Source organism: Saccostrea echinata, unplaced genomic scaffold, assembly GCF_033153115.1.
Source record: "Saccostrea echinata isolate AGI-Se365-2 ecotype Australia unplaced genomic scaffold, CSIRO_AGI_Sech_v1 ptg000075l, whole genome shotgun sequence".
In the NCBI taxonomy this organism is placed as follows: domain Eukaryota; kingdom Metazoa; phylum Mollusca; class Bivalvia; order Ostreida; family Ostreidae; genus Saccostrea; species Saccostrea echinata.
The window spans coordinates 2,413,389-2,440,196 of record NW_026889824.1 but is presented as its reverse complement, the minus strand read 5'-3'; the positions used below and the strand labels follow the sequence as shown (position 1 = coordinate 2,440,196).

The 26,808-nt window shown below is 31.5% G+C and overlaps 1 protein-coding gene across 1 annotated transcript; it reads left to right on the top strand.

The window, feature by feature from the left end:
* The first annotated feature begins 5,079 nt into the window (after positions 1–5,079).
* LOC133176423 (uncharacterized) lies at positions 5,080–6,024 on the top strand. The gene has a single exon (XM_061311548.1). It carries the CDS (start codon positions 5,080–5,082, stop codon positions 6,022–6,024), a length of 945 nt encoding a protein of 314 aa, XP_061167532.1.
* Positions 6,025–26,808: the final 20,784 nt, after the last annotated feature.

Sequence of the window (26,808 nt, the reverse complement as noted above, 5' to 3'; positions counted from 1 at the left end):
TATAATATTTCTATTTTTGACAAAAAAATATTTCTTACAAATCGACAATTTGAATTAAAAAAAAAATCGAATGACTAATAGACCAATTATTTCATGTGCTAAATAGGATTTAATTAAACTTTCGGCCGGTACTTGACGTTTTCTTTATTATTTATTTATGTATTTATTTATTTATTAAGTAATTTATTTATTTATTTTCTTAAATTTATATACCAGAGAATCAGATAAGTTATTAATTTCTCTCTCTCTGTTCAACAATTAAATGAATCGTAAATAAAATAATAAAACGAAAAATGAACTCGGGATATCTCGGGTGTTTCTTTTCAAGGTAAAGATAAAAAGCGAGGGTTTCCGAATGCACACGATAAACGCAAAACACGATGCACGATAGAACCTGATAAACGATCTTCACGATAAACGCAAAACCTGATAAACGGAAAACACGATAGAAAACGCAAAACCTGATAAACGGAAAACACGATACGATAGGATATGATAGGATACACGCACGATACGATAGGATACACGCACGATACGATAGGATAAACGCACGATAGGACACGATAGAATTGTAAAGAATAACGATGCGGGTACTGTATTACATTCATGCCAACAGTTTGACTGATTGATGCCCAGGAGTAAAGAAGAAGATTTTTAAAGATTGCATTAATTTTGGTGGTTTTAGCCCCACCCCTCAGGCCCCAGGGGGGCAGACACCATGAAATTCACAATTTTTGTTCCCCTTTACCCATAGATGCTATATCCCAAATTTAGTTGAAATTGGTTGAGCGGTTTTAGAGAAGAAGCTGAAAATGTTCAAAAGTTAACGCACGACGGACGATGCACGTCGCACGACGCACGACGACGGACAAAAACGGATAGCAATAGGTCACCTGAGTGATTCAAGTGACCTAAAAATCATATTTTTGACTTTCCATAGAAAGCTCAATGCTTACTGACATGGCCTCTTAAAAATTCTATTTTAGCAGTAAGTGTGGTTTTTATCCAAATGTCATGAAAATCAATATTTACTGAAATGTTTTCAATGTAACCCTCAATTACATGCAGAATTTATATATTAACCTCAGGCCAAGATTTACATATAAAAGTCTAATATCGAAACAAAACATTTTTTTTCTTTATGATATCTTTTTTATTGAAAGAATGACCATGGCATGTAAATTTTAATTAAAATATATCTTATCGTTGTACAAACCTCAATGATCTCTTTTTTGACCAGTCATTTGTATCTATCCGCATCGTGGAAATATTTGAAGTCATACGTGTACCGCAATCAAAATAAATGCGGTGATTTTTTAAGAGTAGGGTGGCTAATTCTGCTCTACATTATCTATATTCAATTAAAATTTAATCCCTGCAAAAGTCACAAGTGTTTTTTCTTTATTTGTTATCGAACCATTATTTCAAGTGAGAAATTATATCTCAAAGATCAATTAACAAAGAAAGGGACATTTGCCGTGACCTACGGAATCTTTCTCCTAGCATTACAGGAACAGCGCTGTAGACAGCACGGCCATCTTGGCAAGTAAAAAAAAACCTTGCTTTTGATGCCAATGGAATTCTCGCGGCAATTTCCTACACTACACGATCATTGAGAATTGAAGAGAGATACAGTTATGTGGACATTATTTTATTAAAGGATCGATTCCGATGCACTTTGTTATGAATTAATTTTATTGATACAGCACATTTCATAAACTGACATAACTGCCCTAAGTGAAGAAATATTAATAAAAGAATACACACTTCCGCCCCAACCCGGGGTTGAATGAATATATATATATATATATATATATATATATATATATATATATATATATATATATATATATATATATATATATATATATATATATATATATATATATATATATATATGTATATATATATATGTATATATATATATATATATATATAAGGAACTCTTTAACATATATATATATATATATATATATAAGCTGTAGATAAAATTAAATTCTTTTTGATTTCTATAAATCCAAACAGGAAAACTTCCAAAAAATTCGAAATGTGTTTTTTACTTTGCTAAGGCAACTACCAAGGATAATGACGTGTTGTTTTAACAAACGTTTATGTTAAACGTACACCAACAGGAAGCTCAGAAATATAATGGAAAATGTAGTCAAATTTGCATGAAGAAAACTATATCGATTTCACTGTGCAAAATGCATTAAGAAAAGTATTTGAAAATGCATTGAGAATAAAAGCATAATGTTATAACTCAAACTTTTATATAAAAAAAATAAAATGAGTGTGTAATTTAATTCTGTGTTATTATATTCTTCGATGATAAAAATATTTTATATTATCAAAAATGTAATAATCAGAGATTATTACATTTTGCGTCGTTATTACATTTTGTTTGTTTTGTTTGTTGTTTAACGTCTCTCTCGATAATTTTTACTCATATTGAGACGACAATACTTGCCGGTGGAAAGCTGCAGATTTTGACATATACTCAGGGCCATTGAGCATTGAGGGATCTTTTTCGTGCCAGCACCTAGTGCGACAAGGTACCTCGATTTATACGCTTTCATCCGAAAGACCGGTCTCCACGTCCCACAGTGAGATTCGAAGCCGCGACGTAAGGATCATCTCCTTAATCCGAGACTCTAGAGGAGACGCTCTAACCACTTTGCCACGCGGTCGACTATTACATTTTGCGTCTTCACAAAGCAATCGTTATATTTCAAAGTACGAATTTTTATTTTATTCTGTTGCATCGTTATTCTCAAGAATGACAGAGAAATGGCTGACCTGAATTTGAAAATTAATGTTTGCATTCATTTAACCAAATAAACGTTGAAAACAGATCAGCATTCATGATCGTTAAGTACATATAAATCACAAATAAAATCCATGGTAGATGCTTCTTCAGCCCCCGACCCCTACCTTTTAAAGTCATATATGCCGTTTTTTTTTTTTGTTTTTTTGTTTTTTTTTTTTTTTTTGTTTTTTTTGTTTTTTTTTTTGTTTTTTTGTTTTGTTTTGTTTTGTTTTTTCAGTTCAGACTTTTTAAAATTAAAAAGATCTTTCTATTTGTTCTATTACTTTATATAAAGAAAGGACTTTTCTGTAAATTACACAATTTAAATCAGTCGCGTTTCATGGATATTAAAAATTTAAAACAATTCTCGACTTGTACATTCCGATAATGCATTGCGGCGGATATTGGGGTCAAGCGAGGTCAGGGGTAAAGCGTCATTAGAGACTGTTTACACGTGAATATCAAAATGGGTAAAAACGACTTTTGTGTCGCCTACGGTTGCAACCATCATCGGGCCTATGGGGCAACTTGTATATTTTTTACATTTCCAGAAGACCCAGATTATTTTCAGAGGTGGACAAACGCTTGCAAACGTGAGGTGGTGTTCCAAAGTGGAAAGAGAATGAAATGGACGCCGTCTCAATATCAAAAACTTTGTAGCTGTCATTTTGAGACTGGCCAATGTCCAGATCCCAAATCTAGAAAACCGGGAAACAAGAACAAGATTCCTACAATATTTTCACACAAGGCAAGAACGTGTAATGTACATGTATATATTTACGTATAGAACCAAGATGTTAAATGTATGTGTATTGTTTTATATATCCCCGAGGAACCTATTTCGGTAGTAATAAGTATTCAATTTACAAAATTTCCCAAACGAGTACAATTGAATAGGGAATTAATGCAGTTTTGCTATAAAGGTTCCTATAATTTATCCAGAATTTTAATAAAATACTAACGAATAGATATTTTTTCTCCAAATGTATGACATTCTGTTTTGGGCATGTTCAAACAGATGAGGTACCTAAATCAGTGGCATGATGCTTTTCAAAGGTATCTACCTTCACAAGTTCAGCACCAAACAAACAAATGATTTAGAATAATATTTATTATTTTCGAATAATAAAAATCACCAGCTTAAAAGGAGATGCCACCAATTTAGGTACCCAACTGATTTAGGACCCTCCACGATACATGTAAAATCAAGGAACATAAACATTATATAGAACTATGCATGATTTATAAACTTTATCTAGCACCTCTATACACTGTATACAAAATTTTAGTCACATGCATTTTAAAGGATAACCCATGAAAACTGTATTATATGTATTTTTTATAAAGCCATAGCCAATGGCATAGGTGGTGCTACAGTTCTCATATTAATTAAAAACTGAATAAATCATTAGTTTTTCTGAACTGATACACTGCATGGTTTAATGATCAGTGCAGCTCACCGTGATGCAATTATTCTTAAAACCTTTAAAATAATTAAATATTTAAATCTAAGTTTGTTTTATTTTATTAATTCTTTTTTTTTTTCTATATTAGGAAATGCCCAAGAGAAGGCCCCCAAATAGACATATTAGATCACACGATAAGCTAGTATCAGCAACTGCGTCTTCCTTTTCTGAAAGTACAGGTATAATCAGTTTTGTATATTCAGCAATAAGAGTGAGTTAAAAGATACTTATTATCACATTTTCAGATTACTTATTATTTAAGGAGCCAATGATAAAAGATACTACATATACTCCAGGGAATTAGAAATTAAATGCTTTGCATATTTTCAGTTTCAGTCAACACTGCATCAGAGACAGCTATTAATCAGCATGAATCTATCCAAGAGTCATCTACAACAGCAACTGATCAGCATGAATCTGTCCAAGAGTCATCTACAACTGTTAAAGTATATATACTTTTTTCTAATCTTAAAATTTATATTTTTGAAATAACAGACTACATTTAAATAGAATATGCACAGATATGACAGAATATATTAATTTGTATCATTTTGTTTTCTACTGTAACCATAAATATTTTTGAGTTATTTTCTGGGTAGCATGTAGGATTAATAACTGACTCTATTAATTTAACAGGCACCAGAGATAAATGGCCATGATTATTTAGGAACACTTTCTGACCAGCAGAGTTTCCAGCATTTTGGTGATTTAACTTCAAATGACCCAGATTTCTGGGATTTTTTCAAGTCTGTTCAAAGAGACTCAAAAATTTACCAAGAAATGTGTTCAAAAAATCAGATCTTCAATATGGAAGTCATACAGCAAAATAAGCAGTTATTTAACTTTTACACGGGCTTGGATCTTGATGTTTTCAACTCATTATTTACATATCTACAACCAAAAGCTTCATCTATGCAGTACTTCCATGGTGAAAGAACAACATATGTCCAACCATTTAATCTGGACGGCTACGGTGTGAAGAGAAAGCCTGGTGTCACTAGACAACTCAGTCTGCGAGAGGAATTCTTCAGTGTATTGTATCGTTTACAAACAGGACACTTACTTGAAGAATGCAGTCTTCGTTTTGGTGTGAGCTCCAGTCAGTTCTCCAGAAATTTCACAACCTGGATCAACCTCTTATCTGTGGAACTGGAACTTTTATGTAAAAATGCAGAGCCAGAAGAAGATGTTGGACTTGCAAGTTGCTTCAAACCATTTTCAAACTTAAGAGTAATTCTGGACTGTACAGAACTGTTCAGTGAAACACCTTCCAGTGTGGAGTATCATAAACAGACTCACAGCAATTATAAACACCACTCCACAATAAAATTTCTAGTTGGAATCCATCCCTCAGGGGCTGTTACATATATCTCAAAAGCTTATCCTGGAAAGTCATCAGACAAACAGATCACACAAGAAAGCCAGGACCTTCTGGGCTCTCTTATACCAGGACAAAAAGTCATGGTGGACAGGGGCTTTACGATTGAAGAGGATCTACCTTGTGGTGTTAAATTAGTAATTCCTTCTTTCAAGGGTGCAAGCAGACAACAATTTACTGCAAATGAACTATCAAAGTCGAAGGTCATCTCCAGAGCACGGGTTCATGTAGAACGATGTATGCGTAGGATAAAGTCTTTCAACATCCTAAGACAAGAACTTAAACTATCGCAAGTAGATGTTTACGAGCAAATATTCAAAACCTGTGCCTACCTTGTGAATTTTCAGAATCCCTATTTGAAGTCAGATGAATAAGGGTATATATGGTGTATCTGAACTAAAAATAATACTGATATGAAATTGAGTGTAGATACACATGATATATGTAATGCATTAAAATTTCTATGATTTTAAACTCAGATACCCTCATGTTTCTATAATTAAGTTGACTTAAGATCTCTATTATTTTTGTGGAGTTAGTAAATAAATCGGTTATTGTTTTAAATTTTTTATATCTTTGAAACACAATTGATTTAAACTGTGTAATTTACAGAAAAGTCCTATCCTATATATATGGTATTCACTCGTGCTTCGCACCTCTTGGAAATATCAAACTATCCTGTCCCACTCAGGAAATAAATTCCATATCCAACTACAAAACATTGAATATCCTCTCTGTAATTTCCAAGTTGAGTAAAACATTTTTTGTTAATTAACATCATTTTGTCACAACTTGTTTTATTAATGATAAAATAACAACTGTCATTGTCACATACAAAAAGATGGAATTGAAAAATTCTACTAAATATACACACCATCAAGTTCTAATTGTCTGGCATATTGTTTCAATTTCAATTATATATTAATTTTATGAAAATGAAGGAATTACATGTACATTTTTGTTTTGTATTTATTCAAATTATCAAATACATATTATTAAAAACTTGTTTTAAATCATTGACAATGAGATTGCCTCATTCCATGAACTAATATATGCTTGAAGTTGGATTCACTATAATTAAGAAATATGAAGAAATTTGGACTTCTTCACTTATATATAAATAATAGTAGAACTATAACACCTATTTTTTGGAATTAATGAGGTTTGATGAGATTTTCATAATTCAGAACTTCAGGAACCAAGAAAATTTCAGCTTGGACCCCTTAATTATGATTGATTTTCAAGGAGCCTGTGAATTAACGTCTGACCTTTAAAATATTATGTCACAATTTCTTACACAAGTGGGACAATACCAGAGACAATCTAGATCTTCATACTCAGTTGGATCATAGTACACACATGACCAATGATACCATTTTCTACATCCACAATTACACTCACATAAAATGCTTGTATCCTTTTCCTCCCCTAAAGATCTTAAACATTGCCCACATTTGACATACAAGTCTGAGACAGCAGCTGACTCTGACTCATTCGGACAAGCATTCATTTTGATAAGGTATGGGCCTAGAAATTTCTCAAAAAAGAGAGAAATATTTTCAAATACACTATTCCAGTGCATTTGGTCAAATTCAATGACTTCATGTATATAATCAACAGGTGACCATACAATGAAGTGAGTTTTCTGGATATTAGTCACACCCATCTGTACCTGAACTTGAGTGTAATACTTATGGTTTCTGTTAAGAGTAATCTTCTCACCCACTCTTTTCAGAAAGAGAGTTTTGTCAAAGTCATGTTTGGGATTACTTGCTGCCAATGTAAATGGACATTTAATTTCTATAAGAGATTTTCCGCAACAATCACAACAAAGTACACCATCCGGAGAGGCTCCAATATAGCCAACACAATGAAGATATAATCCTGATTCTCTCACTTTTGTGTTTACATGACACTTTTTCATGTCTTCCTCAAATTTTCGCAGTGCTACTGGTTCAAATTTGTTGCCATACTCAGTAGCTTTGTTTCCTTTGAATGATTTTCCCAACAATGTTTTGAGTAGGCTGCTGACATTTGGACTTTTTCCAGCTTTTAGACTTACCATGGCAGTTTTCACATTGTGAGCATTTGAGGCTGTAATGATACCTTTTCTGTAGTCATGCCACAAAATATTTTTTGCCTGACCTTTAGTGCTTTCTTCAATGGCATGGATTTCCTCTGGCGTTCGCTTTACAAGTTCAGTTAAATTTTTCAAGCTATCTGTATTTTTACTAAAGTGTAGGGCTGTACCAGGTAGTGATGGTTGTTCCGGTAAATTATCCATTTCAGTGGCTATTTCCTCTCTTGATGGAACCATGGGATCACTGAATTCTGTCACAATGTACATATCTGGAAGAGACTGAACTGAGTGTTCTTTGTAAAAAAAACTGTCTTCTGGGGGTCTAAATTTAGAGGGTTGGTATAACTTGTTAATTGGAGCATTTGGTTTACACTCTCTTAAAGAAGAAAACAATTGTAGGTAATCTTGAAAATGTACTTTCGTGTCATTGGGATGTCGAGGATCATGCTCAAAAGCTCTTATTTTCTTCTTTCTAGGTGCCTTGTTGAATTTCTTCTTGTGAATCACAAAGTCATGAAATGGTTTTGGTTTGGATGATGATCCTGAAAAGGCAGAATAATCAAGTTAAAAACTCACATACTTTATCCAGGAGTGCTTATATACTGTAAATCTCAAATAAATGATTACTACTTATAAATGCATGCGTTTCTATTACACATATTTTAAGTTTATGATAAAATAGATATGAACTCATTGAAAAACATGAACCAGCATGCTTTTCATGTGTTGTTGAGACAAATATCTATATGTTGATAATTTTTTCACAACATACATATTTAATCAGGTCCATATTTAAAGTGTACTTACCTTTGCTTTTTCACATAAATATTCAAATCATACAGTGGATTTGATACCTTTCACAATATTGAAATTGAGCAAATTAACAGCAGCAGTATGATGTCAAAACAAATAAATCAAAGAATTGACAAAACACTGATACCATTATATTGCATGCTATCAGACCTGCTGATTGCTTCAAATGGCACAGCCATGATGTTTTCAAACAAGTTGTCTGGTTATTTCAGCACAGCTGAAAAAAACTAACTGTTGGTTAACATTTAAAATGAAAAAGAAAATAATGAATTAAAACATATCAACAAAAATTAACAATAATGGTCCAGGTAATCTATGTTATTTATTTACCCCTTGGATTAATCCAGTATGCCAATTTTTCTGTTGTTGCTGGACCATCAGGTAGTTCTTGAAACCCATGGGATATGAACTCAGATACTCCAAACAGCATTCCAGCTGTGTGACTGCAAGCTGCCGCAGCACTGAAAATGCATTCATTAATATAAGTTATGTAACAGGAAAGGAGAAGAATGTGACTTTTTTTTTTTTACCTGACCAGCATTAAAATCTTGACCCCCTGAATCTCCAGTCAGGTGCTCTACCAACTGAGCTATCTGGCAACTGGATACACACACAAATATATATATATATATATATATATATATATATATATATATATATATATATATATACATATATATATATATATAGAGAGAGAGAGAGAGAGGGATAAATAGACAGTTCTTTTAATATTCTTGAAATTTTAAGATATAATACAATATATCTAGATATTTAACAAGGATATCTAAAAAGGTGTTTCAATGATTTAAACCTTTTTCAATTTGTATATTATATAAGTTTATATATATATATATAAATATATATATATATATATATATATATATATATATATATATATATATATATATATATATATATATATATATATATAAATAAATTAACTTTCAATTCTCTAGACCATGCATCTTACCCTCCAACACAGAGACAGTATGCACCGACTGGATCTCCACTCATTTTGTCTAGCACAACACTTGTTTCATAAACCTTACCAGTTGTCCACGAGGCATTAGACTTGCACCTTAACAAACACACACTGCTTTGTTCTTTCAAAGAATTGTACTCAAAGGAATGGATATTTCCGGAGGCCCACAAGTCATAGCTTCTGGAAGTTTTATATCTCAACATCAAGGTGTCTGTGAACTTTTCATGAAGGCATGCATCCTCTGTTTGTTCAATGTCACCCTGTTCACTGAGTATTAAATACTTTTTAACTTTTTCTATTGTAACAGAGGGTATTTGTCTAATATCTTTAGTCCATCCAGACTTGGCATTATTTATTATGCTAACAATATCAGAACTTGCATCATTTCCTTGTATGGGAATTTTTAAAATACTGCATAATTTTAATCTTTTTGATTCAACTGAGAGGGATTTAATATTAACACCATTCTCCCTTAAAATCCTATTGAGTTCTTTAATTTTTAGTTCCTTCACATCATTGTATATTTTCAATGATTCCAATTTTACTGTTGTTACAGTACATGTATTTGTTGATGACATATTGATGAAATCTATCACAGCAAGTTAAGTTGATTGCAGAAATCTGGAAAAAATATATTTACACACGGAATTAAAATTTTTGAAAGATGTAGTCTCATAACTGAAATGGTGCATGGAAAAAAATTTCCTAACTCTCAGAAGCAAGTGCGATGATGCCCAGAAGGCCTTGCACAGTATATGAAGAAGAAGTAGTTATGAAAATTTGTTTGCAGTTGCATCTTTCAACAAAATTATGATTAATGCTTATATATTTACCTTTTTTAAAACTCTCTGCCTTGTCTACAAATGTGATTTATATTTCAAAATCCCTTTATTATCCTTTGGGTAAGTTACCAAGAAAGGAAGAGCCAGTGCAACAGCTACTTCCTACTTCGGTTGAACTGTTCAATGTGAGTGTAAGTTTTGATTTTTACTTTTGACATTACACTTGCATGGCTTCAACATTAATAAGAAGCATTACAATCTTTTGACTTCGCTGTCCATGCTATGGTGTATTGCATGCCGAAACTTTCCAAATACTTAAGAAGCAAAATACTTGTGGAATGTGTAAAAATACATGTTTAAACATCATGCATGTTACTTTACATAACATTGAGGAGTCGAACAAATATAGACTAAATGAAATAATCACCAGACTTAAAACAATGTGTATTTCTAAATTTGTGTGAGGGGTGGGGGCACTAGAGCAGTGCTTAGGCCTATGTTTCATAATTATGTTTAATCATTTTAGTTACACCCCTCCCCACCTCTATTCGGTGTTCCAAATTTTTATACGTGTACAGTATCAGAACATATGGTATAGTATCATAAATCTTCACAATATATAACTAATACATGTCCCTATCAAAAGAACTTGTAAATAACATTCATCTCCTTGCAAAATATTCATCCCGAATTGAAATTTCATATCATATAATTGGCTTTTACCCCCTTGTTTAAAAGAAAAAAAAAGAACATTGAGCAAATTCGAAACGGGACATAATTCTGTATTTCCTGCCTTAAACCTTAATTATTGAATCTCTCCTTCCTAAAATAAGTGAATTCTGTAATAATCAATGTGGCTAAATTATATATTAACATTTTTTATGTCTCATGAGGCTTATTTACGGGGAAAACGTACCTTCCATCTTACACTGTTTACATTGCAGCGCCATGATTGTTTTACCCCTGACCTCAGATTGACCTTTTGACGCGCGCGCCTAGTACAAGTGGTGAATAACCGATTTCTTTACCGACTCCGCATTTAAATTTCAGACACAGTTTAAAGAAAAAAATTAATATAGAAACGCGGGGTTATTCAAGTTCAAAATCGGTGAAAATTTTAATTTGAACGTAAATAATAAATATCATGTTTATTTCACTCCATCTCGTATTTTTATTTTTTAGCTCAGATACGCCATATATAGTTTTAAGCCTCTGTTTACATGCCATTTTGATTACATTTTTGTTACAATTCATATTCATTTGACTATTTTTGTTAAACAGTTATGACGGCAATTCTTAAGCTCCAAACCACTTTGACAAATATTTAGTTATTTTTAGCGTCAGAATAAGAAAAAGAAATATTTTTAAGTTTATTGAGTTGGAATAAATCTTTGAATAATATCTTTTAGTAAACCATTGGTTCTTTAGTTCACACCACCATACCGTTCTGTGTAGTCATTTTGTTAAACAGGTTCTGCCAAGTCAGAGTACCTGATTGTATCCTTTACATATCCGCGCAATACAGACACGTTAGAGAGCGACTTTCGGCAGGTTTGTGGCATATACACACGAGAAAACCTCAGGTATATCCAAGAATCCATGCTTTGTCAAGTCCTCGATTTGTACTGTCTATAAATGAGGTCAATCAATAGTTTTATCTTCTTTTTTCATTTTGCTTTACTTTTCATACTGGAACCGCCAATCATTGTTTAACATGCAAAAAAGCTTTGAAATTCTTTCAGTTTATTTAAAACACCAAAAATCAAATTTCATAATGTTTGAGAGAAACAGGTGTATTATCATATTGCCATTGAAAGGGTAAAAACACTTTCTTGGTTTTAAAGTGCGCTGTCCTATTCACCAACCATTTCGTCCTCCTAAATAAGAATTACATTTATTATTTCACTTAGGATACAAGTACATAATTGAATATAATAACCTAGATTTTTCCTTCGTCATCTTGATCTGCATATTCTTTTTTTGTTAATATGCAAACGTGTTACTTAATTTTATTGTAACAAAGTCGATTAGATCCGTAGTAATATTAAACTTACTCTATTTTCACTTTGTGGAGTTCTTTCATAATCCTCCTGAAATATGTTACATACAGCCTTTGAATTATCTCTGTGAAATTTTGTTTAAACATTATATATGTTAACATCATAAAAGATTTTTTGCAACAACAAGTATTCTAGTCTATTTTAACTGCTGGTGTATATTTGTGAAATTTGTGAAACATTCAGAAATCAAGCTACACAATATAAGAAGGAACGGTTGCTATTGCAGTTTGAAATTTGAACTACCCATTTATTAATGAATATGAAAACTGTTATATATTGTATATTTTCTATTCTTATTTATAAATTTTAACAAGGATAATATAATCACACGTATCCATTTTTGTGACATTCAAAATTATTTGAAAGCTTAAACCAATAAAAAAAGTTTTAGTTCATTCTTAATTCTTTATAAACATGAACTTTAAAGAATTTTTCTGTTTTAAATGAAACCTCTCACAAACAATTTTTTTCTAATTAGTAAAAAAATCTAAGCAAGAAAAAAGGAAGTATACATACACACCTGTATGTCTCTGTCACAAAATCATAAAATTTTGCAGTCATTACAGTCTTTCCCTTTCATCTTAGTTACCGATCTTCCGTCTCCGTCTTTGAAGAGACATTGAAGAAACAACAGAAACACCAAAACTGTTACAGTTTTCATCTAAAAGAAAGCGTCAATTTTTAGTACTTCATGTATGTATACATTTGAAACACTTTTGCTGAGCATGCATGCCAATGAAAAGATTTAGCAAAGCTTACCTTTCTTTCAGATTAAGCAACACTTGGATAAATATTCCAAAGCCTGCTTTTCCAGAATATATGTATAGAATGATTATGCAACATCTGGAAAATACAGTTTTTGTTTCGTGACATGATAATCAGATTTAAAACACATAAATCGAAAAATTGTTTGTAGGAAAAGAATACATTTTATCTGATATTGAGTTTGGTAATTCTGTAATCCAAGGGTGTATTTAAATCAATCATATACTAGGTGTGCTTTATATTGTACATCTTTATTGCTGTTATTATAACATCTTTAGAAAAATAGTAAGAAATAAAAAAAAAATTAAAAAGTTGGAATTGGGTATTAATTACGAAAAAAAAAATTAAAGGGAATGAAATAAAAAGTAACCATGAACATTATAGGCAGACAATATTTAAGTACAAAATGTGTTCCAAGGAAATCATAGAGCTATAGAGAACTGTTGTTTTAACCATGTAATGCAAAAACTACAGGCTTTTCTAAGGTCTACCTCTACATGTACATATTTTCTCCCACAAACGCTGAGAATGCAGTGGTATTGAAATTGTCAACTATTTGTCTAGCTGTCAGTCTTTCTCCCACATTATCGCCGCCAAAACGTTTAACACTTAATTGAAATGAGTTCAAATTTGAGCATATTTTATCAATGACTTAGACTTATTCCATAATCTTATCGCAATGCCATATTCAGAAGTCAAGGCCATGAAACAATAGAAAGGTTAAATCATTTTAAGATGTAGATTAAAACTTTCGATTGGATGATTAAATTACTTATGTATGTGTAGTGTAAATGATTACAAAATTGGTATCATTTAATGATAAACGACAAGATGACATATAAAGGCCAAAATTCATTCAAAAGAATATACATAAACTTTCAGACACAGGGCCCATACGTTTCGTAAAAAATATTTCTTTGAAAACCCCTTTCTGGATATTCTAGTAAGTATTTTTCTAGTTGTCCCTTTCTTTATATACATATTCTACAAAATGTGACCAGGCTACAAATCTTAGACTGCAGATTGAAATGAATTCCAACTTCAATAAGTTGTTCATGGCCTATAAAGTGCAAACCAGAGTTTGTTTATCAATGGCCAAGAAACTGGGAGCTGAGATGGTGAATTAATGACTTGGTTACAACGTAATCTTGAATTTGCTAATAGCTATGTATGATACTGCTAATAATGTCATTTTTTAAACGTCTGACTTATTAAGCAATGAGATAGTTAAAGGTATAATGTAATTAATCCCAATTTACTGGTACATTTATTTGAATCTGTGCAGTTATGAGTTCTGTTGCCCATAATTATAACCTATATCGGGTTTAAGGTAATAAAAGAGTAAATTTGTATTGAAGTCATGCACTTGGCTAACCTGATTGAATACAAACAAACTCACGAAGGTTTTTTTTTCTTCCTAAAGATATGTTACAACGATGCTTTATGTTCAAATCATATAGTCAATGATGACATAGCTATTACCTTTTTTTTATTATTACAGTTCAAGAAGAATAGACATCCTATTTTTTGTGTGTAATTATTATTATTATTATTTGTAAATATGTAGAACATTTTTAAAATGAGTAAATGTGAATCTGGTATATATCCTAAGAATAATAATTGGGTCTTTTCTTCCGCCCCTTTTACTTAAATTTGGGTCAAAACACCTCATACAATGAATTCATATTCAAAAATAAATACGCGTTCTTTTAAGAAATAAGCAACGTTATTCAATGAAGATGGAGTTATGAATAGCAATTGCTCTGCTGGAAAATATGCCAGGAGAGGTATTGCTATACACAATGCCATGATCATTGAATGATCGTTGTTTATTACTTATATTTGCAGTCTGCGATGTTGTCAAGAATATCAGAGGAAATCCTGGCTTACGTGAGGTCACGACTGCTTGTCTCCATTGAAGGAAAAAAAAAAACATGACAATAAAAACGAATTGCACTCATTGCAGACACTACTGGACGAAAAATGTGCTGAGAATCCCAAATTTTACTGATAATGTTTGATAATTACTGATACGGTGCTGTTCTTGCTGATAATACTGATATTTACTGTTATTATTACTGTCATTGCTGATAATTTTAGTTGTTTCTGATAAATACTGATAATTACTGTCGTCTTTACTGTTGAGTCTGATGAATACTGATAAAAACTGTTGATGAGCTGTCGATGCTGAGATTTACTGATAATTACTGTGGTCTTTGTTCTTAAGCTGGGAAGGGTTAAAAACAGTGGGACGGACAACTTCGGAATGGACATTTTTCCGAACTTGCGCACCCTTTTCCTTTAAAGCTATTATCTTAGGATTTTTTTTAAATGGTGGGGTTTTTATATTTAAATTGATTTATGAAATAAAAAATCCAACATTTTTAGCTAGTTTTTGAGATATTAAGTGGCAAAGATAAAAATCCCATGGGGAAACATGTACTAAAAATTACCCCATGAAAAACCCCACAAAAACCCCATGGGGTTTAAAATTTTCCCCATGGGGGAAAAAAACCCATATAATCTTTCGTGGGGTTTTTAAACCCATATACGACTAAAAATTACATGTGGGTTTTTTCCCCCACGTTTTTGTTACTTAGGGTAAAAAAACCCATGTAATCTTCATTATATATCTTTGATTTCATGAAAATTGGAATGGAGACATTAATTATTGTCTTGTCTTATTTTCAAACTTATTTCCAAGAAATAATAATTTCAGACATGTCTTCTCCTCATTTTTTTTTTCAATATTTTTGAAACCTTGTTAGTAGCAAAATCATTTGTTCTTAGAGATAACAAATTCTGTTTATTAATTAATTCATAAATTATCTTGGTATGTCCCACTTCCCTTGGATCCCCAACTCATAAGAAGAGACCGTTGAATCCACCAATAAATTCTTTGAATCTATGTATGATTCATGTTACATAGATATATTTTCTATATGACTTATTCATATAAAGAATAAACTTTCTTATCTCCCATACAGAAGAGTACCATTGCTATATATATTTCAATATTTATTTCATATTTCTTTTTTTCCTTCAAATTTCCCCTTGGATCCCCAAATAAACTGGATCCTTGGATCCATCACTTAATTCTATGGAGCTATTTAACTCATTCATGTTAAGCTTAATTAAGTTATGTACGTGTGCTTGATATCATTTTGTTGAAATCAAAAAATAATTTATATTATCAGATAAAAGTATGTTCCTCTCACTTTCAATCAACAGCCTGAACATAAAACATTTATTCTTGAGACCTGATTGACATATTAAAATCATTTACTTTAAAATAAATATACTTTTAATATCTCAAACTTTTTAATTCATAAAATATTCCCACTCCCCTTGGATCCCCCTCTCAAAAGATTAGACTCCTGGATCCACCACAAAATTCTCTGGATCTATGTTTGAATATTTTTTTCTTCAAATTAAATCAATACATATGTGATTAGATAAAGTTCTTCTTCCTTTGGATCCACAACTTAATTAAAATTTAATTGATCCTATTATTTGTTATCAAATTGTAAACACATGTAATATCTTTTTTTTCAAATATAAGGATATGCAAATGCTGTTTATAAATTAATTAAAAAATTAGGTCCCATTCCCCTTGGATCCCCCACTCAAAAGAATAGACCCTTGGATCTAGTAACCACTAAATTCTTTGAATCTATATATAATTCAAACCTATATATAATATATGACTCATTCATATAAAGGATAAATTTTCTTATCTCCCATACAGAAGAGTTACATAGCTATATTTCAAAATTTTTTTCATGAATATCTCTTTCTTTTTTTTTAAATTGATAAATTATTCCCCACTCCCCTTGGATCCCTCATTCAAAAACCTGGATCCTATGATCCATCACTTAATTCTTTGGATCTATATAATTCACTTATATTGAGCTTAAAGTTATGTAACTTTGACATTATGCTTAAAACAAAACTTCATATTATAAGATAAAGCTACATTCCTCTCCCTTTCGATAAAGAGCCATGAACATTAGACATGCCTGATGTTCTCAATTATTCATAGGTTTAACATATATATCAAAAATCATTTATTCTTAAATATAAAATACTTTTAATATCTCAAACTTTTTAATTCATAATATATTTCCCACTCCCCTTGGATCCCCCTCTCAAAAGATTAGACCCTTGGATCCACCACAAAATTCTCTGGATCTATATTTGAATATTTTTTCTTCAAATTAAATCAATACATACATTGTATGTGATTAGAAAAAGTTCCTCTTCCTTTGGATCCACAACTTAAGATTTTTATCCCTAATACCTGTTATTAAATTGTAAACACGTAATGTATTTTTTATTTTAAATATTATAAGGAAATAAAATTAGAAATTTTAAAAAGGCAGATGAAAGAATTCATTATCATGTACTCTCATTAATTCCAGCATCTACACTTGTTCGTTATGCACTGACAATAGCATAAAATTTGAGAGCAGAATAAAAAAAATTAGGTTAACTTAAAAATCACATCTAAGCCAACAGCGTTGATTCAGTTGTTTCCTTGGAACCAGCACCTAAATGAGTGTATGTTGAAAATGGCAGCAGAAGAAATCAAGGGGAACAACAAAACAATTTGTAAAAAAAAAAAAAAAAAAAAAAAAAAAAAAGATTAATTTCTGGTTCTGTCAGTGGAGATGTTCATACATGTACAACCTACTAATAATCCTTCCATTTACATCTCCACCTGATAATATTTTATTAATGCTAACTTTCAAACAATTTGTATTATTAAAAAAAATTTAAATAAAATTAAATCTGCTATCAACAACTGGATCACTCCCAATTACCCAGACTGTTCACAAGTATAATCTGATTGTATGATATAGGTTCTCCTTTCATTGTAAAGAATTAACTTCTGTACAAAATTTAAAAATTGTTTGACTTATCATGTAAAAACAAAGTGTTGATGGATGGACAATGCGATTCTAATTGTTTTCCCGCATTCCATGAAAGGCCCTAAATATCACAAAATAATAAAGTATACTACTTCAAAGAAATTAAAGCATATTGACTGAATACAGTTAAGAGGGCTGGGTGGTTGTGGCCATTTTCAGACTATATTGATCTCCTGTAGAAGAAGAGCTCCATATAAAGATATACAAAACTGATCAAATTTTAAAAATAAAATGTATGAAATTTTTGTTTGCCAAATGATAGTTGACAGCTTAAGATATCATATCTAAAAAATTAAGTTATATATCTGATGGTCAATTTGTCGACCCCCCAGCCTTCTTAAAAAGTATAGCTGTTGCTTGATTTCTGAAACTTTTGAGGGTTTGAGATAATGAAGATGACAATCATATCTTTAATTCCAAAACTTGTATGTATTAATCATTTTAAAATATCCCTTGTATATTACATTTTTTTAACTGACCAAACCTCAACAGCAATCTTTGTACATGTACATAAAAAAAAAAAACAAAAAAAAAAACATGAAACCCAACACACCTAATGACAGTTGACCTAACTAGTAAACACCATTAATTTCATTGTATTATAGAGATTGCATGTATCTATTGCTATGTATACATGTGTATATATCTGATGCATGTAGGTCCATTAGAAGCCAGCTAGGACCCAGTCCCAAACAAATCCTTTTAAAATTACCCCAAAATCAAGATGAAAATTCACTGACAAGCACTGTGTAATTCATCAGAAATCTAAATTTTTGTATTGTAATACTTAATTTATTAAATGAGATGTGAATATTAAAAATTAGGATAAACTTTCAATCTATTTTTAGAGTCTTTACTTTGCAGTAGAATGTATATAAGCTTATTCAGGATATAACTTTGGGCAATACAGCCCATCAGTTTACAAAAATAACATATATTAATAACATACATTACAAAATTTAAGACTCTCAGTGAGCCTAAATTGGGGGGTGAAAGTTGCAACTTGTACAAGATGTCAATATTTCTCCATTTGTCAACTTTTTTAATCTAAAATTCTAATTGAAATGGTATAGGATTTAATTTGTACTAAAAATTGTCAATTAAATCTTGGTAAAAAATTAGATCAACATGCAGTTCTTAGTTAATGTAGATACCCAGGTATTATAATAGCAATATCCAATCAAGGAAATTGTCTTGCATGTAGCAGAGTGAGCTGTCGAGTTACTTGATATACCTGCAGTCAAACCTAAATGTTATCTCAAACTTGATAGGACCAAATTAAAATCAAACCTAAAAGTATCCAAAGATTTGAGATAACTAAATGTAAAAAACATTAAGAACATGGTTGGGACAGACAACTTGCTTTGACATATCCCTGGTATTCAAGATATTGGTGTTCGGGATATCAAAGATCAACTAAATTAGCCATCTAGACCCTGTTTCTTCTCCTTATTTCAATTTACTTTCACTTATTTTTCTTCTTACTCATCAATTATTTCAGTAACAGGTTAATTAGAGTTGTTGGGTTAAGCAGTCAATAATATATTTTTTTTAATAACTTAACTTTTGATACAGAATTATAAGGCTTAATCCATGTGCGACATTATGTGTTAACTAAAGGACACACAGATCTTTCCTTATACATGTTATAGATGGACTTTTCTTTGAAATCATTTTTATATCTATGAAATCATCTGATAAGTATGAAATTTGCTTTTATTTCAGTAGAATAAATTTCGTCAACAACCCTAAGCCTCTTACCAATGAAAATGACAGTGAATGTCACATAAATCACATTGTCTTGCCCCATGTATTGGTATAATTTCACCATGATATTAATTATCGACCATTTAATCATGTTTAATAATCTGCACTATATAACTGCCTTTAGAAATATATTTTTATAGGTAGGCCCCCTACATTACATGTACTGTCAGTAGGAGTAGTCAATTGACCATATGTCTAAAATCATGTCTGATTTGTACATCCTCTCTCTCTCTCTCTTTAACGGGCCCTTGGCTTTCTTTAAAAGTAGAGGAACCCACGCCTGCGTTCGTTTAAAGCAACATGCATGTTTAATTGGTGCATGAACAAACTAATTTTATAGTATACATGTAGATATTTTGTATTTTATAAATATTTACATTTAATAGGTTGTGCGTGACAATGTACTACATGTACATGTATGTATATCTGTGACTGAGGACCGCGTGTACAGTTCTACATGTAACAGATAAAGTTTGTTTATGTGTATATACTCACTGATACTTACATCGTGGACAGCTGGTGAATGCGCACGCGAAATATATCTTGGAATGGAACAGCTGATCACTGAACAGTCGCCTATGACGGCGTCGAAGTTAGGACTTAGTTCCCCAGTATACCAACCAATAAAAAGTTCTTAATCACATACATCACATAAATCACAAGTTACAGCTTCGTATTTAATCCACTGAGAAAACACTAAGCAGTCTAAATTTTGCATGCTTAGTCGCCGATCTTGGTAGTCGGTGCACGTGCTTTTAATTGTCCGATTCCCGGGTGCGTTTGATTTAATGCAATTGTAAGATTACATTTTGAATGAACGATTTATGAATATATGTTACTGTAGAGTTCCTCAACTTTAATAAAGATTCAAATTATTTTTGTATGCTTGGTGACTTTAATGCCAGAGTAGGCAATATGAATGATTTTTTCACAGCTGATGAATTTGTATTGAACCAAAACAATTGTAATGAAAACATTGTAATGAAAACATGTATACTGATATTTTAACAAGATCCACGATATTTGAAAAATGTAATATACCATTAGAAAGAACTGTTAAAGACACCACGGTAAATAACTATGGGCATAAATTGATTGATTTTTGTAGGAATAATGAAATGTATATTGCAAATAGTCGTGTAGGCAACGACAAACTTAAGGGAGATTTAACTTGTAAAAATAGCAGCACTGTAGATTATGTTTTAGCCAGTGTGCATATTTTTGATTTGTTTAGTGATTTTGATGTTGTCGAATTTTGTAACCTATATTCTGATGTACATAATGCCTTATCAGTATCTTTATCTAGTTGTAAGACTGTTATTTCAAACGACACAGGTGTAAATCACTCAGGTGTAAAATTATGGTGTCCTAACAAATCAGTGGAGTTCTGTGGTAATATTGAAACACTTGCTGTAAATAACATTGAAAGTAAACTTGATGATTTAGGCGGTGATAATACTCATGTAACAAAGGAAAATATCAATCTTGTAACACGCGATATATGTGACGTGTTCTTTAGTGCGGCAAAAGAAACATTTGGGTACCATAAAGATAGAAGGGCTGGGGTTGAAAATAATTGTAATAAGCAATGGTTTAATCGGGACTGTAGAAACGCTAGAAAAAAGTTTCATCTCGCTAAACGTATGTATAATCGAAATAAATCGACCGAAAACAAGCGTAATTTGAATGCTATGAGTAAAATATATAAGAAAACAATGGATGAGAGCATAAAAAATAATAGAAAGAATATTGCCAAAAAACTCAAAGATTTGCATTCTACACATCCCAAAGATTATTGGAAAATTTTGAATGCATCCGATAAAAATAAGAAATGTGCTGTTGATATAAATGACATGTATAATTTTTTGAAAGATATGAATGAAGATAAAAATTGTAATGTTGTTCCTGATAACTTAGATGAACAGGAAGATGTAGCGAATTTTTCAAATGATTTTTCAGTTGATATCCTAAACTGTGCTATCAGTGATGAAGAAATACTGAACAGTGTCAAAAAGCTTAAAAATAACAAAGCATGTGGTTTTGACAAAGTGTTTAATGAACATATTACTTCAACAATTACTATATTTTTACCCGTATATAGAAAACTGTTCAATTTAATATTTGATTCAGGTACCGTCCCGGATGAATGGTTAATTGGCATTGTTAAACCTATTTATAAAAATAAAGGTGATCCAACACAACCAGAAAATTATCGACCCATAACATTATTGAGCTGCTTAGGAAAATTATTTACAAGTATTTTATGCACACGTTTGGAAACATTTGCTGAAGAAGTAAACTTAATTAATGAGAGTCAAACAGGATTTAGAAAAGGGTACTCAACTTTAGATCATATAGTTACCTTACAGTTTTTATGTCAGATTTTTTTTCAAAGAAAGAAAAAACTTTTCTGCGCTTTCATTGACTTTAAACAAGCCTTTGATACGGTTTGGAGATCTGGATTGTGGCATAAGCTATTTAAGAGTGGGGTTAGTGGAAAATGTTTTAACTACATCAAAAATATGTATATAGGAATTAAATCTATGATAAATCTGAATGGCACAATCACAGATTATTTTAACTGTAATGTTGGTGTTCGCCAAGGTGAAAATCTATCGCCTTTTTTATTTTCCTTATATATTAATGACCTGGAAGAGTTTCTCTCGGACAGAAATATTATTGGTTTACAAAGCATAACTGACGCTATTGAAGAAGAATTATATGTGTATCTTAAGCTTTTCATTTTGTTATATGCAGACGATACTGTTATCTTGGCTGAAACAGATGTAGATCTGCAAAAGGCTTTGGATGATTTTTATTTGTATTGTTCACAATGGAAACTTAATGTTAATGTTAGTAAGACAGAAATTCTAGTGTTTTCTAAAGGACCAATGTCAAAAAAGGTATTTTATTATAATAATAATGCAATTGGAAATGTAAAAGAATTCAAGTATCTTGGGATAATATTTTCACGCTCAGGTTCATTTTGTAAGGCCAAAAAACATTTATGTGAACAAGCACAGAAAGCAATGTATGGTGTTATAAGGAAGATAAGACAATTTAACTTACCAATTGAATGTCAGTTAGATCTTTTTGATAAAGTTGTTGTTCCAATTTTGACTTATGGCTGTGAAATTTGGGGTTATGAAAATCTCGACATCATTGAACGTGTACATTTAAAATTTTTAAAACATATTTTCCATTTAAAGAGTAGTACGCCCTCGTATATGGTGTATGGGGAGACTGGGCGATTCCCATTGTATATTAATATTTATACAAGAATGATCTCCTACTTGTTAAAATTACTTACCCCGAATTCTTTAGAAAACAAAATAGTTTGTGTTTTGTATAAATATCTCTGTTCTCAATATTTTCAAGGAGGTCCAAAAAACCTATGGGTAGATTTCATTTATAAAATTTTAACCTCTTGTGGGTTCTCCAACATTTGGTATGAACAAAGTCCCATTGACAGGAATTGGGTACTTGCAGCAGTGAAGCAAAGATTAAGCGACCAATTTATTCAAAAATGGCATAGTGATATAAATAATTCATCAAAAGGTCAAATTTACAAAATTTTTAAGAGTGATTTTGGATTTGAAAAATATCTAAGTATTTTACCTAGTAAACTCCAAAAAATACTAATAAAATTTAGAACTTCAAACCACCACCTCCCAATTGAAACTGGTAGATGGTTAAATATTCCACTGGATGAAAGAGTTTGTAAATTGTGTAATACAGGGCAAATAGCAGACGAATATCATTTCATCCTAGAATGTAAAACATTGAACAGCATCAGAAAGAATCTTTTACATCCCAGATTTTGTAAAACGCCGAATACACTTAAGTTTTCTGAAATTATGTCAACGACAAACTTAAAAACTTTAAAAAACCTTTGTATATTTATATCTAAAATAAACGACACCGTCTGTCCTCCATAATTTAAATGTTATCATACCATTTTTTTTTCTTCTTTTCTTCTTTCATTGTATGTTTATTGCTATACTATGTACATATGTATATGCCCCTCATTTATGCTATTGTATCATAATTAAATTTATTATTTTTGTCACAATTATGACGACTAATTTATTGTACCTCATGTACCACTGATGTTGGTGTGAGTGAATAAAATGAAATGAAATGAAATGAGACTTCATACTATTTGATGACAGTTCCTAAAATACTGACCAGGTCTATAGAATTTATTGTATACTAGAAAACAAAGCTACTTTATGGATATGCCCCTCATTATATGACAATAATATTACATATATTATTTTATTTATTATATATATATATTCATTTTGCTTCTCGACAAGGTATTTTTGGTCGGTAGTGCCCTGAAAATGTTTGGATTCCCCCCTCTTTTCCAAATTAAAATTGCTTCCTTCGGGCATAAATATATGCGCGGATCCAGGAAATATCCGCAGGCACAGATACAAATTATTTTGTCAAGCAAACAACTTTCCTTACTATTTCACAAGGGGTCTGTGTTTTCTATAAGGAGGGGGTTTCCAACAGTTTAATTAGACTGGGGTTTCAACATTTCCTTAACCCCCCCCCCCCCTTTAGATCTGCGAAGGCAAACTTCATCATATTATTATAAATTTTACGTTCTTGACGTTGTTTTCAGGTAATATTGAACGTGCTGGAATAAGTTTTTTTTAAAAAGTCAACTCCCCTCCTCACACAATTATTTTCTTTTTTTTGTGAAATGAGATTTCAGTCTTAGACTAATTAAAATTAGCCCTTACGTTGTTTTTTTTTTAATTATTTAACATTTTAATTGTTATGCCACAGTCTAATTAAAATTAGCCCGCCCAATACGTTTTTTTTTATTGTTGTGCCATAACAAAAATTAAAACGGAGAAAACGGAGGGCTATATTTTAATTCGAGTGAATGAGAGTTTTGTACGCCTGTCAGGTATCTAATTACTGAATAAGTGGTGAATATGACAATACATTGTGCTTATTATCATATAATTGCAATTAATTGATTATGGGCATTTTGGGAGTGCATGATCATAAGATCTTTTTTCGGATTCACCCCCTTGTAAACGTATTTCGAATGACAGGAAATATGTACTGGATCCGCCTCTGTTCGGGCACCTGCAACCGCTAGATACAGTACTCCTGTGTGTTTGTACTATGTATATACCACGGTATACAGTTCCAATCGATAACAATAGAGGGTAGTCTGAAGATGTATACACGGTCCAATTCATTACGGCCGAAACACTGAAAAGGGCAATCTTGAACTGAATCTCCCATTCTTTCTTTCAAACAGACACTTTCACATGTTTTAATTTGATGAAAAAGCATACAGATATAAAGTAGTATCTACTACTATATTTATATAAATATGAGCAAATTTGAGTGAGACTGATAATTTTGATAACTTAACGGGGGCAAAGGTGCAGTGCTTGTTTAAAATGCAATTGAAATTAGTTGTATTACTATAATACAACCAGGGACCTATATACTAGTATATAAGTCCCTGATACAACACCATAGTCACCATATTGTTACTCAATGCAATTTTTTGTTAATTTTACCACTTCAACCTTTTTATCACCATGATCACCAGAAGCATTACACCGTGTCACATCTGAAAACAATTCCTAACAAATCAATAAAATAATATTCCATCACACAGGAATAAAAATTATGCTATGTGTATGTTATTTACAAATGTGTGTAATTAACAATTATCGTTGTTACTTAGCGGACATATTAGCTTAACAGCCTGTATGCGACTGACACCTAACTCTTTTTTTTTTAACTTTTGACGTTTGGCCTTTGTGCTGTACAATGACCCGATGACCTCAAAACTGACAGTGAAAACACTGATACAAGTTTGTAATCATTATCATTAACTGAACCATTTGTAGTTCACCTGGTCCTAACTGCTCAAAGGAGGCCTACCATTTACTGTAAAAACAATACGATACTACTATAGATATGTTATTTTAAAAACGTTACGTCACTGCATGCCAATTATCTTATTTACTGTGAAAACAATACGATACTACAACTATGTTATTTTAAAAACGTTACGTCACTGCCAATTATCTTATAATGAAGAAAAAATAATTTTACAAAAAAAAAAAAAAAAAAAAAAAAAAAAAAAAAAAACTCTCGCTTTGAAGACATGCAAGTGATCATTGGATTAAAGAAAACCACAAATATCATGCAATTATTTTAATTCTACTGGCTAAAGCTTTAATCATGTTAATGAAATGATTAAGAGAAACCTATAATTAGATGTTGATCCCCCCCCCACCACTATTATAGTCTTTCGGTTTGGTAAATTTTCATTCAGATGTTGGTTAGCCCCCCCCCCCCTCCCCCACAACACACACACACTTCTTGCTGTGTAAGCCCAAACACTGGCAAATTTTCAGGATTTGAAAAACAAGGTACCAAGAAGTAAGAGAAAGGTCCAGCCCCCCCCCCCCCCTCAATAGGATTTAGATTTTAGGGGGGGGGGGTAAGTATTTTTGGGAGGCGCCCCTTTTAAAAAGAAACATTAGTACGGATCCGAAGAATATTTACTACCTTTAAAGAAGTAGAAGTTTTGACATGAACAAAAGGACAATGGCCACCCTGCCAAGCCCCCTTCAGGGCTTGTCTTCTTTTTCACTTCTGGCATGTCTGCTAGCCGTGAAATTTTTAAATCGGGTTAATATGTCTCTGATATTAAGGAGTTCGTAAAGGTTCTAAAAACAAATGTTAACATTACAGAAAAAAGAGCATTTCAATGACAAATATACAATGTATAGATGCTTCGAACTCAGAAAATTTAATCCAACCATTGATAAGCTTGGATAATCATTACTAATTATAAATTATGTGTAAGTTTAATCGTTGGTTATTTTTATGTAGTATGACCGTGATTTTCAAAGTCTGAAATATACAACATTAATTTTGAGTTCACATGTACTCTCTTATATTACACAGCCTTCGTTATTTTTGCAA

Coding starts and splice junctions, on each gene's coding strand:
- LOC133176423 (XM_061311548.1), top strand. CDS start 5,080: ATGGAAGTCATACAGCAAAATAAGCAGTTATTTAACTTTTACACGGGC.